Raw genomic sequence first — 17,913 nt, 5'->3', positions numbered from 1 at the left:
ATGTTGCATATGTCTATGTTGCATATGTCTATGTTGCATCTGTAGATGCTGCATAGATGCTGCATATGTCTACAATGCATATGTCTATGTTGCATATGTAGATGTTGCATATGTCTATAATGCATATGTCTATGTTGCATATGTAGATGCTGCATATGTCTATAATGCATATGTCTATGCTGCATATGTCTATAATGCATATGTCTATGTTGCATATGTAGATGCTGCATATGTCTATAATGCATATGTCTATGTTGCATATGTAGATGCTGCATATGTCTATAATGCATATGTCTATGTTGCATATGTAGATGCTGCATATGTCTATAATGCATATGTCTATGTTGCATATGTAGATGCTGCATATGTAGATGCTGCATATGTCTATAATGCATATGTAGATGCTGCATATGTCTATGTTGCATCTGTAGATGCTGCATAGGTGCTGCATATGTCTATGTTGCATATGTCTATGTTGCATATGTCTATGTTGCATCTGTAGATGCTGCATAGGTGCTGCATATGTCTATGTTGCATATGTCTATGTTGCATATGTCTATGTTGCATATGTCTATGTTGCATATGTCTATGTTGCATATGTCTATGTTGCATATGTCTATGTTGCATATGTCTATGTTGCATATGTCTATGTTGCATATGTCTATGTTGCATATGTCTATGTTGCATCTGTAGATGCTGCATAGGTGCTGCATATGTCTATGTTGCATATGTCTATGTTGCATCTGTAGATGCTGCATATGTCTATGCTGCATATGTCTATGCTGCATATGTCTATGCTGCATATGTCTATAATGCATATGTCTATAATGCATATGTCTATGCTGCATATGTAGATGCTGACATATGCATTGTATGTCTACAATGCATATGTCTATGTTGCATATGTCTATGTTGCATCTGTAGATGCTGCATAGATGCTGCATATGTCTATGTTGCATATGTCTATGTTGCATCTGTAGATGCTGCATAGATGCTGCATATGTCTACAATGCATATGTCTATGTTGCATATGTCTATGTTGCATCTGTAGATGCTGCATAGATGCTGCATATGTCTACAATGCATATGTCTATGTTGCATATGTCTATGTTGCATATGTCTATGTTGCATATGTCTATGTTGCATATGTCTATGTTGCATATGTCTATGTTGCATATGTCTATGTTGCATATGTCTATGTTGCATATGTCTATGTTGCATATGTCTATGTTGCATCTGTAGATGCTGCATAGGTGCTGCATATTTCTATGTTGCATATGTCTATGTTGCATCTGTAGATGCTGCATAGGTGCTGCATATGTCTATGTTGCATATGTCTATGTTGCATATGTCTATGTTGCATATGTCTATGTTGCATATGTCTATGTTGCATATGTCTATGTTGCATCTGTAGATGCTGCATAGATGCTGCATATGTCTACAATGCATATGTCTATGTTGCATATGTCTATGTTGCATATGTCTATGTTGCATATGTCTATGTTGCATATGTCTATGTTGCATATGTCTATGTTGCATATGTCTATGTTGCATATGTCTATGTTGCATCTGTAGATGCTGCATAGGTGTTGCATATTTCTATGTTGCATATGTCTATGTTGCATCTGTAGATGCTGCATAGGTGCTGCATATGTCTATGTTGCATATGTCTATGTTGCATATGTCTATGTTGCATATGTCTATGTTGCATATGTAGACGCTGCATCGGTTAATGCCTTTGCTCTCAGCCGTTGGTCCTTGTCGTTGGTCTTTGATGCCTGTTCCCCTTTGCCATTAGAAAAAATGGAACTAGATTTTTTTGTGCTTATTAGAAATTACTGAAAGGTTGTCCTTTCATTATCAATAGCTCCAAAATGTTTAGATTTCGGCGAATCTTTTTTTAATCTTATTTACTTCAGGCATTAATTAGGAAGGATTATAATGGGGTGGGGGGGGGGGGGGGAGGTAAATTTATAGGCTTAAAACTTTAAAATAACCCCAAGGGACCCGCCTCTGTCCTGTGAATAAACGTGTGCTCACATTGGCAGAATTGAAAGTGCTTTAGATGGTATATAGTGTCTGGATCACCGTGGTTTTCAATCGCGGCTCATCCAACCGAACAATTTTTCCGACACTAGGGGGCGTAATAGTAACCTGACAACAGCCAGATGCATGTCTCGCTCCGCCCAGCTCCACTCACATACATCTGGGAACCCGCTCATAATTTTTTTTAACGTGAGATTAACGCTATGTGGTTTTATGGTACAATTTTCCAAGTACAGCCCGCTGCAGCCTGCGGGAAGGCGGGGCCATTTCCCCCCAGTCTATGCATTTTCCATAGGCTTCGAGAGCGGAGCTCCTCAAGGGAAAAAGACGCTCATACACTGGGTGGCGCTAGTGCCTTTTCTTTAAGCCCCACCACCAACAAACAAGTTGAGTGTCTGGTGCCTAGTAGCAACCTGAAATATGCTGAGAAAACAGATTACTGAGGTGAAATGGAATCTGCTACGGCACTCTTGCTGTCTGTGTACGCAAAGGTCAGTATCGTGTGAGTGTGTGTGTGTGTGTGTGTGTGTGTGTGTGTGTGTGTGTTCTCATTTTTGTTAAGAGGCTGAAAAGTAACTTTCTAGAGCATAGACTACCTCCATCTAGTGATGTCGGTCTATTGATTTTGATGTATTGATTGAAAATTGTTCATTATTATCTTGGTTAATTAACATCTAATGTTAACTCTACTACATTTTATAGCAGTAGGGTAAAATGCTTGTCTTTGTTCAAAAGACTGTATTGACCGTAAAGACTGTCTTTTACATCAGCCTGTTTTCAGGGCCTTTTTTTTTGGCTACATATTTCTTATTTTTCGCTACATGCTTCCCATCTTCTCGCCATGTTTCTATGGCATAAATCAGTGTCTGTGACCTGTTTTCATTTAAAAAAAGAACATTGGCACAAACCAAGCCTGTATGTATTTTTTGTATGTCATCAAGACTATTTAAAGGATTTTCAATCAGAAAAAAAATGTGCGATTAAAATGCGATTAATCGCGAGTTAACTTAGGCATTGATGCGATTAATCGCGATTAAAAAAATTTAATCGATTGACAGCACTAGTTTAAAGTTATCAAAATGCCACCCTTTTTTATTCAGAGGCCCTGGGGGATGGAGGACCAGTCCACTCAGCAGCCCAGCAGCAGCCTTCCACTTCACTTTGATAGCTGATATTTTAATTGCTTGATAAAAATGTACTTTTAAATTTTAAGTTTTAAAAACAAGATAATAGGCAATTTCACTAAAGTTAACACGCAGTACAAAGACATACCATAAATGTACTTCAATAAGTAAAATTATTTCAAAAAGAGAGGTTAGCTACTGCATATTATTCACATTTCCAACTCTCTACCTTTGTAATTTCAGGCTTGGCCAAACTAACTTGTTCACTAATGACACCCTGAACTGAATCATCCTGTGACTATTTTCTGTTGCTTTCTGCTTCGATGGTTTTATAGGAATCTATTGACCTAGAATACGCTGAAGCGACAATAACATAGGAACAAAAATGTCAATGTAATATTGTTAGAATTTACCTTTCATGCCACTGTAGAAAAGCTCAGAGCCTTATTTTCTGAACAAATATCTTTACTTGGGAACAAACAATGTATGTGGAAAACGATTGAGAAACAATTTAAAACTTCTTGTGTAACGATTGAAGCACCCCCCCGTAGAATAACTGCAGGGGTGGGGGACTCTAATGTTCCTATCATCTTGCTCAGTTGTGCAACGCGGCCTCCCACTTCTATTTCTACTCTGGTTAGAGCCTGTTTGTGCTGTCCTCTGAAGGGAGTAGTACACACCGTTGTAGGAAATCTTCAATTTCTTAGCAATTTCTCGCATGGAATAGGCTTCATTTCTAAGAACAAGAATAGACTGTTGAGTTTCAGATGAAAGTTCTCTTTTTCTGGCCATTTTGAGCTTTTAATTGACCCCACAAATGTGATGCTCCAGAAACTCAATCTGCTCAAAGGAAGGTCAGTTTTGTAGCTTCTGTAACGAGCTAAACTGTTTTCAGATGTGTAAACATGATTGCACAAGGGTTTCCTAATCATCAATTAGCCTTCTGAGCCAATGAGCAACACATTGTACCATTAGAACACTGGAGTGATAGTTGCTGGAAATGGGCCTCTATACACCTATGTAGATATTGCACCTAAAACCAGACATTTGCAGCTAGAATAGTCATTTACCACATTAGCAATGTATAGAGTGTATTTCTTTAAAGTTAAGACTAGTTTAAAGTTATCTTCATTGAAAAGTACTCTGCTTTTCCTTGTGTTTTTCCACTTCCTCACCGCCTCGGCCGTATCTAGACCCACAGCTAATTCCTGATTGGCCCTCTTGCGTTGTGGTGTGGAATAACATAGCACAGACCATGCTTCAATATTGGGCATAAATCAAAATATCTGCGACACGCTCACTGCCACAAACTGCTGTGGGAGGATAACCAGGCCTTAAGAAGCAATGGACTCTGTCTACAAACGTGGTTAAAGGAAGAGGAAAGGTGATGCAGAGAGCAGAGAGACAAAAAAAGAAGGCGCTGGAGAAGGAGCATGCAGCCAAACAGATTTATTTTTGCAGTAAAGTTATTGTCAGGGTTTGGTTGAGGTTTTGAGGACCCAAATGGAGAGGTCAGTTCTTGAAGATTTAATTGAGCACTCACAGGAAACTGAGGCAGGAATCCAAAAATCCAACATAACAAAAATACAGAAAAACCAGAACCTTGGAGACTTTAGATAAAACAAACATGAGGAGCCAGGAAAAGACAAAGAACCAGCACTGACGAACTGCACAGGGAGTTGGGTTGGGTATTGATAAGATTTTTATGATTCGATTCTTATCGATTCTCTAATCGATTCTGTTAACAATGAACTTGGTAACTGCACGGTGACATTCGTCTACCTTCTTCTGGGACGTTCTATCTCTGCCTGCCTCGGTGAAAACAAGGCAGTGAGCGGGAGCTTCAGCCTCTGGTCCAGCCAGGCTACCCATCTCCTTATAGTCATCTAGATCTAATGGAGAAGGAATCAGTTTATTAAAAAAGAATTACTGTACAATTTCGGGCAATAAACTCATCTCCCCCTGATTGAAATAAACGAGCGTCACCTTTTTCTCGCTCCCTGAACTGCGGAGCAACTTCGTAGCATGTTTAATAACCCAAAGAGAGGAAGAAAATGGGTTTATTTCCAGAAATGGCATCGGATTTACTAGGAACCACATTAAGCACAGCCAGTGACCTAAACTAGCTACTAACCACCAGAGTTGCCTTCCATGCTGGTCGTGACTTTAGCTTCTGTCCAGAAGCATCAAAAACACGGCATTCATTAAAATGTATGCCATGTTGTGTGCACAGGTGTTTCTGCATGTTGGACGTATTTCCTCCCGCAGATGTTATCGCCACTTTGCAATGATTGCAAATCGCCTTGTTGCTTTCTCTTCCTTAAAATGAAGCTAAACTTTTTGCTTTTCGAGACTTACGCCTGGTCACATCGTACTTGCTTACTGAATGCCGTGTGCGTAACTTGCGTAAAAAACATGACGTAAGTCGTCCTGCCCAGCGCTAGGCTCTGGTGCTGCTGGAATCGTTAAGAGAATCATGAAGCGAGCTGCCAAACGGTGCCATGGAATTGGAACACATGGAACCGGTTCTGAACAGGAACCACTTTTCGATTCCCATCCCTAACTGGGAGAGTATATATGGCTGACTGAACAAAGACGGGACTAATGAGCTGACTGGGAGCAGGTGTGAACAGAGGATTCTGGAAAGGTATTGATATCCAAAAGTGGAACGTACAGTAAATGAAATAAAGACTATTTAACGTCATCTTTTAATTTGAGCATTTCATTTTTATAAATGTATGCTTTCCTTCTCAAAGACCAGGGCGGCCTGGTCACATGATTGACTCCTGGCTTGAAAAACTCTCCCAGTCCAACTCTGAAGTCTACAAATAAAATCATGAAGTTCAGGAAAAACTCACATGAAGGGCAAAGAAATGACAAGGAACCAGACTGACCAGGAGGAGTACATATGGGAGACAGAAACAATGGGAGGACTAATTGGCAGATGAGTAGCAGGTGTGGAAAGAAGAATCTAGGAGGGAGCTAGTTGGTAGAGACTGACACAAGAGGGCAACAGAGGGTAAACAAGAAATACATAAGAACTCAAATACAACCAAAAAATAACTAGATAACAAAATGGAAATAAAACCAATGAAAACTCAAAGAGAAAATTTAAACAGAACCAAAACCACGACATACATGTTCAGTTTAGCTTTTAAATATGCACACTTTAATTAACAGCAGAAAAAATAAATTCAAGTGTTTAACAAGGTGGGAAATAAACGAGATTAAAAACTGGTTCAAAAAACATAAAATATACATTAAAACTCTGATTATTTATCTATTATTAAAAGCCCCATGCCTTTATGTGCGTTATCATTCACAATCATCTATAAATATGCTAAAAATATAACTTCTCCCTTCAGCTCATCAGCTGCTTCATACTTTAGAAACCAAAACCAGAAGAAATGTTTTTCTCAGTTCATAGGATTATTGCAGATTAATTCAATTCTATTCAGTTTATTTCTATAGCTCCAATTCACATCATGTCATCTCAGGTCACTTTCCAGTTCACCAGATCATCCAGTCAGATTGATTCAAAGTTTTCTATCTAAGGAAAACCAGCTGATTGCATCGACTCATTGACTCTTCAGCAATCCCTCACACTAAGCATGCTTGTAGCGACAGTGGAGAGGAAAAACTCCCTTTGAACAGGAAGAAACCTCCAGCAGAACCAGGTTCAGTGTGAGGTTAGGTAAATCCTTGAATCCTTGCCTTGCAGCAAGAAGGTTCAATTCCCAAACTTTCTGCATGGAACCCTTTGTTGCTACTTGAGAGATCCACTCAGACTACAAATACAAGCCCGGGTGTCCGATTCAGTCACACTTGATGGGGAATAAATCCATCAGAACCCATCCGATCCCCTAGTACAACCTTCAGCAGAGTGAAAGGTTCTGGAAAAGATCTCAGTAACGTTCAGAGGGAAGTAGTGTCCATCAGAGGAGGTCCCAGCCCCGACAGTCCTCTTTACGGGCCAGTTCTGGATTCCTACACCTGTTGCTCCTCTCCTTGGTTCTGTACCGGGTTCTCACCAGAAGCTGCTCCTCCTCCAGTCGCAGCTCCTGCTGCACCTCCATGGCTGCCTTGATTTCTTTTTCTGTCTCCTCGTCCTGGTGCTGCAGGAACAGCTGCTGCATGTCGATGCTCAGGTCCTTCAGAAAATGCTTTTGCTGCTGCGTCGATCTCTGCTGCTGACTGGCTGTCACTCTCTGATGGTCGTCTGAGGCCAACACCAAGTTCTGAGCCTGGTGCTGGAGGACCACAGAGAGCAGGGAGCGGTACATCTTCTCACTGGACTTGTCACTCTTCAGGAAGGGCTTCAGTTTTTCACCGGACCTCATCTTGTGGAGCAGCTTGTGGACCAACGTCCCCTGGTACAACCTGATGCAAAACATGGACTTAGATCACAAACCTTCAGAACCTTCATTCTAATCAGTTAAAGAAGCATTAAGTTCAGAGCTGACTGCAGTAACACATGGAGGATGTGACGGTAGGCGACTCACTAGCTTTGAACCTCAGAGTTCTTTCAGATGCGAAACATAATAGAAATAAAAAGTCTTGATTCTGCAACTTGAGTTTGATCTATTTCTTTAGTGAAATTAAGAAATGTAAAATCAAAGGATTAATTCTTAACTTCTTATCTAAATAAAATTCCTATGTGACGGTCAAAAGGCTGTGATGCTCCCAGGGGCGGGTTTAGGAAATTTGGGGCCCTAGGCAAAGACAGGCAGGGGAAGAAAACACATAAAACAGACCCATTCTACAGAAATGTTAATAGAATAGACATCCATTATCTGTTCTAGGTTTTGTCCCTCTCTTCTTGTCCCTTTTTCCTTTCTATTATCAGCGTTCTGATGGCATTTTAGCCAAAGGATTTTTATCAAAAACATAATTAATGTGCACAAATAAGGAATAGTTTTATTAACCATACATGTAAACAGAGTTTTATGGGGCCCCCAGGAACTTGGGGCCCCAGGCAAATGCCTAGTATTGCCTAATGGTAAACCCCCCCCTGGATGCTCCTAAGGCTCCCAGCTCCTGTTGTGATGGTGTTTGTGTATCCTGACAGTCCCACTCCAAACCAGCAGCCCATCAAAATGCACCGCAGTATCTAAATAAACATCTATATATACTTAAATACATTTCTTTATTACTAAATATGAATAATTTAGTTCTCACTTTCTTGAATTAACTCAAATTCTGCAAAACATAAGAAATGGCTCTAACAGAGGATGCAGTTTGTTTCGTAAAAACATCAGAGCAGAACACCACATTTATCTGCATACTGATTAAAAACAAGGGGTTGGCCAAAGAGCCGTACAACAGTGAAAACGAGAGAAAGTACGTAAAAAAAAAACCCACCCAAAAAAAAGAAAAAAAAAGAAATGAAAGCATTGTTGGGATCTGGAGGTCTGTCCACTTTCTCCACCAGAGGGCGTACGAGATCTCCTGGAGCCTGAGCCGACCACACCACCTGTCTCCCATCTGCTCATCAGGAGATCTGTGCTTAAGGAGGCGGAGGGCTTCACTCCAGTGCCAGTGTTTGCCAGTAACGGTTAGCAAGCCTGAGCCAACCTGCCTGTCTGTGATCTCTGACTTTTGTGAACCAAACCTGATCCCGTTTTTCTCCTCTCTGCTTCCCAGGTTGATCCTGCCTGAATACCTGAAACTCTGGAGAGTTTCTCTGCCGGTGATCTGTCTGCTCGTTCTCAGTAGAACTCTGGAGAGCAGCCTCTGTCAAGTATCTGCCTGCCCACTCTCAGCAGATTACTGGAAGGAAACTTAATGTGTGATCTGCCTGCACTCTGTAAGCTCTGCCTCCGCCTCTGCCCTCAGCCTGCCAACAACCTCTGGACCCTCAAGGTTCCCCCCCTCTGCAGCTCTGCTCCACTCCTGAACAGGTACAGACCTGAACACTCTCAACCTGCAAAACACCCGGACCTCCACTGATCTCTCTGTCCTCCTCAGCAGTGAACCCACTCGTGACCAGTCAAGTCCCCTCCTGGATCAGATCAAACTTTGTACATTTATTGTAAATAAATCTTTGAACTTTTCTTCTGCATGTGGGTTAGACACCTTAATCCGAACATGGCAAGCATCAAGGAAGCACAATAAAAAACAAAAAAAAAACTCCATCAGTATTTCTACCAAAATAACCTCCAGATGATTCAGGAAGAATTTGGGAAACTCACTCTGCAACACGTGGGTCTGGCAGAGGGAAGCCCAGCAGCTGGTTGAGATGGATGCTGTGCTTCAGAGACACCTGCCACTGGTTGAAGACGTAAGCTGCACTTATGTCCATCCTCTGTTTGCTGCTGTTTTTATGCAAAGCTGCAACAAAGACATACAAACGGTTAACCCTTTATAGGGCAATCAGTAAAATACTTTGAAAATCTAAATTTGAAGCCAATAGTGTCACTGGGTTCCAGGACAATACCTTATTACCTTTGTAACATTCAAAAAATATGGATATTTTGATGGCTAACATTAATGTCAATGTAATAATAAGAAACACCAACTTTCCTGAAATATATTAAGAAAAATAAACACGTGAAAAACACTCTGAGATTGATAGAAGCACATTTTTAATTTTGGTCAAACATAAGCTGAATATAATTGTTAAGAAGGCTTATTAACCTCGGAACTTTACTTTTTAACTTTTCAATTAGCTTTTTACTTTTCTTGATTTATATATCATTCAAAGGCTCGTTTAATTGGTCAAATGCCAAAAGAAGACGTACAGTCATGTAGCAGTATCTTTGCTGAATGGCTGGATATAGATGTTGTGCTTCTAGATCTCACTGAGGGACGGGGGTGGGACTCCATTTGTAAGGTGGATGCAAGTGATCAAAAATGGTAACTAGCCCTATGCGAACCTGTTCACATGAAAAATAAGAACTTAAAAAAAAAACACTTCTAAGTTCAGAATCAACAACTACATAAAATGACTGTTGTTGAACAGGAGACCCAACATGCATGTCACTGGACTACATTTACTTTAGCTTGTTATATAATTCAATTCTATTCAGTTTATTTCTATAGCTCCAATTCACATCATGTCATCTCAGGTCACTTTCCAGTTCACCAGATCATCCAGTCAGATTGATTCAAAGGTTTCTATCTAAGGAAAACCAGCTGATTGCATCGACTCATTGACTCTTCAGCAATCCCTCACACTAAGCATGCTTGTAGCGACAGTGGAGAGGAAAAACTCCCTTTGAACAGGAAGAAACCTCCAGCAGAACCAGGCTCAGTGTGAGCGGCCATCTGCTGAGGCCGACTGGGGTTCAAGCAGACTGGGGTCCATGGATGGATGGATGGATGGATGGATGGATGGATGGAGACCTTAGCCTTTAGGGGGAGGCTCAGGGTAAAGTTGCTGCTTTTCCTTAAAAGGAAGAAGAGTTAGCTGAGGTGGCTCTAACACCTGTTTTGGATGCTCCAGGGACCCCTACCTGAGGAAGGAGCGGAACAGAAAGAGGCTGAACCCTTCTGTCCTGGGCTGCACTCTGGACTCAGTGGAGGATTTCCTTATTTGTCAAACCGATGTCAAAGCATAACGTCACATAATGCTTGACATTCCTTATTTTAGGGAAGAAAGTGCTTCCTGTTGGAGTTGTCAAAATACAACTTTATTCTCGTTGTGACTTTCTTCTTGTAAATTACTTTATTTCTTGTAATATTACAACTTTATTCTCTTAATTTTATGACTTTATTCTCTTAGTTTTATGACTTTAATCTCGTTGTGACTTTTTTCTTGAAAATTACAAGTTTATTTCTTGTAATTTTACAACTTTATTCTCGTAATGTTATGACTTTATTCTCTTAATTTTATGATTTTAATCTCGTGACTTTTTTCTTGTAAATTACGACTTTATTTCTTGTAATTTTACAACTTTATTCACGTAATGTTATGACTTTATTCTCTTAATTTTATGATTTTAATCTCGTGACTTTTTTCTTGTAAATTACGACTTTATTTCTTGTAATTTTACAACTTTATTCACGTAATGTTATAACTTTATTCTCTTAATTTTATGACTTTAATCTTGTTGTGACTTTTTTTCTTGTAAATTATGACATTATTTCTTGTAATTTTACAACTTTATTCACGTAATGTTATGATTTTATTCTCTTAATTTTATGATTTTAATCTCGTGACTTTTTTCTTGTAAATTACGACTTTATTTCTTGTAATTTTACAACTTTATTCACGTAATGTTATAACTTTATTCTCTTAATTTTATGACTTTAATCTTGTGACTTTTTTTCTTGTAAATTATGACATTATTTCTTGTAATTTTACAACTTTATTCACGTAATGTTATGATTTTATTCTCGAAATAGAAAAAAAATCTCTAGTCTGGCCTAATACTCTGTCGTAAATTTGAAAAACTAAATATTTAGTTTGGAGCTAAATATTTAGCTCCAAACTAAATATTAATATAACAAAGATGTTTATAAATGAAAAAATGACTTCGAACAAAATAAACCCTTATTTTTCTCTTAAAACATGCTGTTATATAACCCCATGCACATTCTTCTTCTTTGACTATTTGAGCTGATGGAATGAGTACATTTCTCCACAGGCTGATCAATCAATCAATCAATCAATCAATCAATAACCTGGTCACAGTTACCTGCTGTGAACTTTAATGTGCTCCTGTTGCACATTCCCAGCAGCAGCGCCTTTAGCATTGTACGGTCTGGAGTAGGCTGAGCTTTCTGCAGCCAGTAGCAGGTCACGGCTGCTGGGAGTTTCAGCTCAGGTGGCAGAAGGCTCAGAGACTCCTCAGTCACTTCCAGAGCTTCCAGTAAGACCTGCAGACGGTCTGAGAGCTCTGCCTACGGATATGGTAAAGGAGAAAGACCATTCGTATGGTTACTCAATGGAATCTCTAGTGAGGGAAATATCTGAAAACAAATGGCAGACTTGATGCCTTCAGTTGAATGAAATCACCTTGTGCAGTGAGCTTAGTACAAGCTTCTTGCTGGTTCTGGTCAATATTGGTTTGACTTCTATGGATGTCACCTCCAGACCATCTCTGTCGATTTCGTCCACTAGGTTGGGCTTCCTCCTGCCCAGCAGCAGCCCATACAGCACCTGTCGGACTGGCCTGGAGATCAGGTTGGCGCTAGGCAGCGTTTCATCCTCAATGGAAAAACCAAGACCCATCTTATGGAGCCGCAGCACATCCAGGATATGCGGAGATAGCCGGGCTTGAGTCAGAGGCAGCAGCATCCAATTTGGGACAAGGTCAGCTTCCTAGAGAACAGAACGCTTGAAAATCAATCTAAAAATTGGTTTCTGGTCAATGTTAGCATAATTACTTCTGACTTCTACTCAGATCTAGAACTTCTAGAATGATCTTACTTGTCGAATATTCTAACATTAGGTCTTTACTTAGAGTGTACAACTGGCATTTAGGTATAGATCTAAATCAGTCCTAACAAGCTCTGTGTTTTTGGGTCATTCAGGTTCTAGGTACAGGTGTTCTGATGTAAACAGGGCTTAGAAATAAGTATTTCATCACCTCATCCAGTGCTGGAAACTCAGGCGGCACTCCATGAAGGAAGAACCTGTTCAGAGAGCTCGGTCGCAGCTGATAGTCCTCCATCCCTAGATGTAGTCTTTGGAGGACCTCCCTTTTGTTCTCGTTCAGTACTCCCATCAGGACCAGAGCTGCCTCAAAGGCTTCCTGGGTCTCCTCAAAGTTCTTCAACCAGCAGAGCAGCCCCTCCAGACGGCTGGGGGTCTCTGTGCCAGGTGGGGCAAAGTCATCCCATTTGACCACTTTCAGCTTCACATAGTCGTTACCAGCCAAGGCAGCAAAGGTAGGCAGGAGCTGAGGCTGGAGTCCAAAGAAGATGCAGAAGCTGGAGGAGTAGTACCTCCTACAGGAGATGAAGCTCAGAGAACCGCTCTGTTTCACCTTCTTCCAATGGAAATGAGTATAAGGCAAAAGTCCACCTGGTAAGTCAAAGATGTAGAAGTCGCTGTCATTGGACAGAACCGGGCACCGCCATTCTGCTGCCAGGGCAGCTATCTCCCGGTCAGCCTCTTCAAAACACTGGGCCACCGGAACCTGTAGTCGGGCCAATGTTTGTCTGAAGACCAGGTCCGCCATTCGAGGGAGGACGCTCATCTGTCTGCCACTGACTGCTGCTATGTGTCCCCTTATCACCCGGTCCTCAGTCCTCTTCGCCACTGTCTCCACCTTTTTATCAGTTACATCAGAACCTCCATCTAGAACCACATATGGAGAGATTTCACAGGTTCTGAGAGCTGTGATGAATCTCTCAATCAGGTTCTCATAGGCGGCATACTCTCCACCATGATTCTGGTCCAGACCTGGATGGAATAACCCAAGAACAGAGAGATTAGGCTGCTGACCAGGACCAGAGCCTGGCTTTCTCAATAAATAGAACCAGTACTCTGGTGACAAACTGATCATCAGAACCAGGAGTCCAGGGCTATGGCCATGCAGGTCCATTCTGGGGTTGGGGGGAATTAGAAGGACTGCTGCTGGACATTTCATCATCTCCTATGGATGATCCGCCTGGTCTTGTCTCTCATTGGTTAATTCTGTCTGTCTCCAAAATAGAGTGATCAGTTCCACTTTTACTGCTACTAACAGTACGTGTTTTCGTTTCTTTTTTTGACTTGAATGCTTGCTAATATATAAAGCCTGGAACTCAACGCTATTCCTGGGATTTTGAATTGAAAAAAGCTTCCTGGATGGGAAGCGAAACATATACAGTCATATGTTTACATTTATCACTGCTGCACTTTAAAAAAAGCAAAATGCCTTGAGAGCTGAACTGAACGAAATTTCTTTTTCTATACACTCTGTGTGTACAAAATGACAATAAAGTCTGTCTAAGTCTAAGATTTGATCTTAAGATATGGGTGCAATACCTTTTGTCAAAGTGTCATTTGTTGACCTCATAAGAAGGGGCAGGGCCCCAAGCAGATCTGGTACCTACACCTGTATTTGAGGGTCTGAGCGGCTCCCACAGAGAAATGGTATTTGAAGGCAGGATGGTAATCTGGATGAACTGGACTTTCTCATTTAAAAATATATCAAACCTACTTTTTACCCACTGATCACAGCAAATATAGCTGCCATTGTTAAAGGCAAAGAAAGGAGAGGATAGCTCCGCCCAATTTGCATCAAACCCACTTTTCGACGGTGCAGCCAGAGCACCAAAGATGCTTCAGCCGCGCGTCAGAATTAAACTTGTAAAAGCATCAAAAAAGAAGCATGCGCGTTTTTGCTGCTCCTGCTGCTTGCGGTTATCCTGATAACCAAGACTGAATGTGAGATAAATGTGTAGTTTAGTCTGGCCCCGAGGAATGAGACGTCGGAAGATTGTTGATGAGAACAACCCGTTGTCTTTCAAACCATGTCTGTGCCTATTGGCCAACGCTCTGACCAATGAGCGCAACTGACTGTGACATAGTCAGCACAACAGAAAGCTGGTGGGGGAGTGTAAACACACAGCCCGTCGGTAAAACGGCGAATACGTCCTTAAAAATGAATGAGCGTAGATCCTCTTCCTGCTGACATTTCAATGAAAACCCAATGTCTAATCCTTCCAAAACTGATTCCAAAGCTGAGTCAGACAAGAACTCTTCAATAGTTGTTACCATCTTCCTCGTTGTACTTTCTCCAGCGTGGCATGGCTTTGTTGTCCCGCCCTCAAAACCCCGCCCGCCTTGCATCCAAAAATTCAAAACACATCTCTGCGCTGTGATTGGCCCGCCAGTTCTAGGCTAGACCACTCGCAGGCAAGAATGATTTTGGCCGCCGGCGGGTGGGGCTAGTTACTAGGCTAGCATTCAATCTGAACGTAGCATAGCAGGAAACCCGCTCACCTGTAGTTCTGACAGTTCTGACAGTATATTAAATGTATTGAGTATGGTATCGAGTTTCGGCCAATGGGCTTGATGCACAACTCCACTACTTCCTGAACTTACTGGATGAACTGGATGAACTGATCAATCCAGGTGTGCCCAGCCATGGTTACCGAGGTCAGGCACACCTGGATTAATCAGCAAAGTAAGACAGAAAACAAAAGGTAAACAGGCCTATTTAAAGCACTCGGCTGTCACCATGTCTGTCACCACAGCAACTACACCCCATGTGATGCAAACACACCTATTATTATGGATCCTACATAATCCATTCACCAACATTCACGTTATTGCTTACCCCTTGATTGTGATTGACTGAATCACTTAACTTTAACCTCCAATTACACTTAGAAATAAATTCATAATTCACTGCTGGACATTGGCCCCTACCGCCCTAAACTCTGGCTGAGAAGCCACTGAAGATAGATGTATATAAATAATCTCAAAACAATTTGTGTTTTTATTACTAGGCTTCAGAATAATGATTTTAATGATGTTGGCCTCATTGTTGGGGAATCATTTACTTTTTCTAAACTCAATGCTCGCAGTAATCATTAACCATGTTTTATATTCTCTATGCTTTGATAGGATTCAACCGATTCAACTAGTCATTTGGGACAGTTGTGGGGAGTGGCCGACTCGTAGTTAGGGCATAGAGTTTGGAATCTTGAGGTTCTGAGTTTAAGCCCCGCTCCCACGGACTGCCACTCTGGGTCCCTGAGCAAGACCTTTAACCCCGAACTGCTCTCCAAGGGAATGGGTTAAATGCAGAGGTACATTTCTCCAATTTGAGATCAATAAAGTTCAATTATTATTATTATTTCCTCTCAATATCCCTCATATGATGCTGGATTTTAGAGTAAATTAGAGCCTGTTGGCCTTCTAGCTCCCCTGGATCAAAAGGCAAGCAGTTAGAGCACCTCTTTATGGTTTTTAGAGGGACTTAGTCAAAGTCTATACCTGATTATTACTCTTTGATTAGATATTTATACTATGACCGCCTCTAGTTTTTCAGTCTTGAACGAATAAGAAGAACCAGCCGCATAAAGAGTTAGAATCAGACTCAGACTGGGAACGATTTTCAGCCCTGGCATTTTTCCATCTACCACACATGGACAACCCCCCACCCCCCGAAAACGAGACAGTGAGTGCTGCTGCCAGACAGCCAGACAGCCACTCACACATACTCACCACATCAGCAGGGTTGCCAGATGTCACTGACTCACGTTTTCCAGCCCAAAAAAATTTTCATACGAATATGGATATACAAATAAGGCCCAATTTGAACCGAAGGCTATTGATCTCTTAGGCCATAAATCTAAAGAAAAACATTTTCTACCCATAGACGGCCATCCTAAACTGCCAGATCGGGAAACATCCCAACCTGGCAACAATGCACGTAAGACGGGAAACGTTAGCCTTTAGATGCACAACCCCATCATGCACTGCAACATTGTTAGGTTTATTCAATGATGATTATAAAATTAATGTGTGCTTATAAAACATTTGTGCAAGGGGATGCTCCACTCCTGTCTCATGATTCAGTCAGGAGACCAACCTGCCTTGTCATTCTGATGGAGCATCCTGTCTTTAGGAACTGATCAATTGTTCTGTCAGAACAATACTCTGTTTGTAACCATGCGTCATGTTCTGTTGGGGTTCAACTGTCTCTCCTTCCTGCAGAAATTTTATCCAGAAATTGTGTATTTCAGTTCTTCTTAAGCAAAAAACCTACATTTTATGAACCCGACAAACATATTTAAGCAAAATATTTGAACATAAATTCGCCAAATATAAGAGGAAAATCGTAGCTTGGTTTAAAAAAAGCATTTTAGTTTCATTATAATTTAGTTTGTTGCAAGAAATAGGATTTTACAGTTTGAAGAAATAGAAAATTACACCAAATGCCAACCGTCACAAAGATGAGCATAACAAGGAAGGGCTTTATATACTGCATGTATCACTAAGGTAGTTAACATTGGATTACTTCTTGAGCTCCTTGAGTTATTTACTGTCACAGGCAGGAGCCTCGGGTGGAGAGGACGTGTTTGGGCCGCTACGATTTAAGGAGAGCCGACCCTCGCACGCTTAAAGTAAGACCGGACCTATCACAGATCACCAGTCTGATCCTGGTTGGAATAAACATCAAAACACAGTGAGTTATGAGATGGATAAATTAATAACTTCAAGTTTTGTCCGGATGTGTAAACTCACTAAAAATCTCAAGATTTAAACATCTTTAAAAATTAAAATAAAAAGACTCATCTGCAGCTCAGAGAGGCGAGTCTCACCTGAGCCAAAGTACAGCAGGTAGTTCAGGTTGCAGCCGTCAATCACCAGCCGGCTCCTGTTGAACTGGACCTCACGGTAAACCTTCGGGTGTTTTTCCACGAAAGAAGCCAAGCCCTGGACGCCCATCTTCACTCTGTGCTGCTGATGTCTCAGTCAGCCTTTATATAGCAACTCCGCCTCTGTTTCATTAGGTTTCATTTTCCCAACATCATAACAGAGTCACACACTGACTGCTGCTGGGTTAAAAATAACATCAGCTGGACTGTGACCGCCTATAAACCGCCTATTTGTTTATGATCACAACAAAAAAGGTCAATAAAGGCAGGATCATTTCTCTGTGGACCTGAATGTCTGGTTGAGATCTAATATTTGTCGTTTCCTTACATAGTTGCATGTATTGTTTGGCTGTGACTCCATCCTGGAGAGAAATATCAGCTGTGCTGCTGCCATCAACACCTTTGTTTATAGATGTTGGAGATCAGCCTGTTTTTCAGTGTAGTCCTGTTTCTCTGACTGTGACTAACTGGATGTGCT

The 17,913-nt window shown here is 41.1% G+C and overlaps 1 protein-coding gene across 1 annotated transcript; it reads right to left on the bottom strand.

Annotated features, from left to right (window-relative positions):
* Positions 1-6,739: 6,739 nt before the first annotated feature.
* aste1a (asteroid homolog 1a) lies at positions 6,740-17,604 on the bottom strand. The gene is made up of 6 exons (XM_038281171.1): positions 17,379-17,604; positions 12,704-13,521; positions 12,130-12,435; positions 11,810-12,014; positions 9,362-9,500; positions 6,740-7,550 (listed from the first exon to the last, which is right to left on the bottom strand). The coding sequence occupies exons 1-6, from the start codon at positions 17,503-17,505 to the stop codon at positions 7,106-7,108; spliced, it is 2,040 nt and encodes a 679-aa protein (XP_038137099.1). The 5' UTR covers positions 17,506-17,604; the 3' UTR covers positions 6,740-7,105.
* Positions 17,605-17,913: the final 309 nt, after the last annotated feature.

Source organism: Cyprinodon tularosa, unplaced genomic scaffold, assembly GCF_016077235.1.
Source record: "Cyprinodon tularosa strain WSP-4 unplaced genomic scaffold, ASM1607723v1 ctg168, whole genome shotgun sequence".
NCBI lineage: Eukaryota > Metazoa > Chordata > Actinopteri > Cyprinodontiformes > Cyprinodontidae > Cyprinodon > Cyprinodon tularosa.
This window is presented reverse-complemented; position numbering and strand designations above follow the sequence as displayed.

Coding starts and splice junctions, on each gene's coding strand:
- aste1a (XM_038281171.1), bottom strand. CDS start 17,505: ATGGGCGTCCAGGGCTTGGCTTCTTTCGTGGAAAAACACCCGAAGGTT. Junction 13,522..17,378: donor CCTGCTGTACTTTGGCTCAG/GTGAGACTCGCC, acceptor TATTCCATCCAG/GTCTGGACCAGAATCATGGT. Junction 12,436..12,703: donor AGTTTCCAGCACTGGATGAG/GTGATGAAATAC, acceptor TCTGTTCTCTAG/GAAGCTGACCTTGTCCCAAA.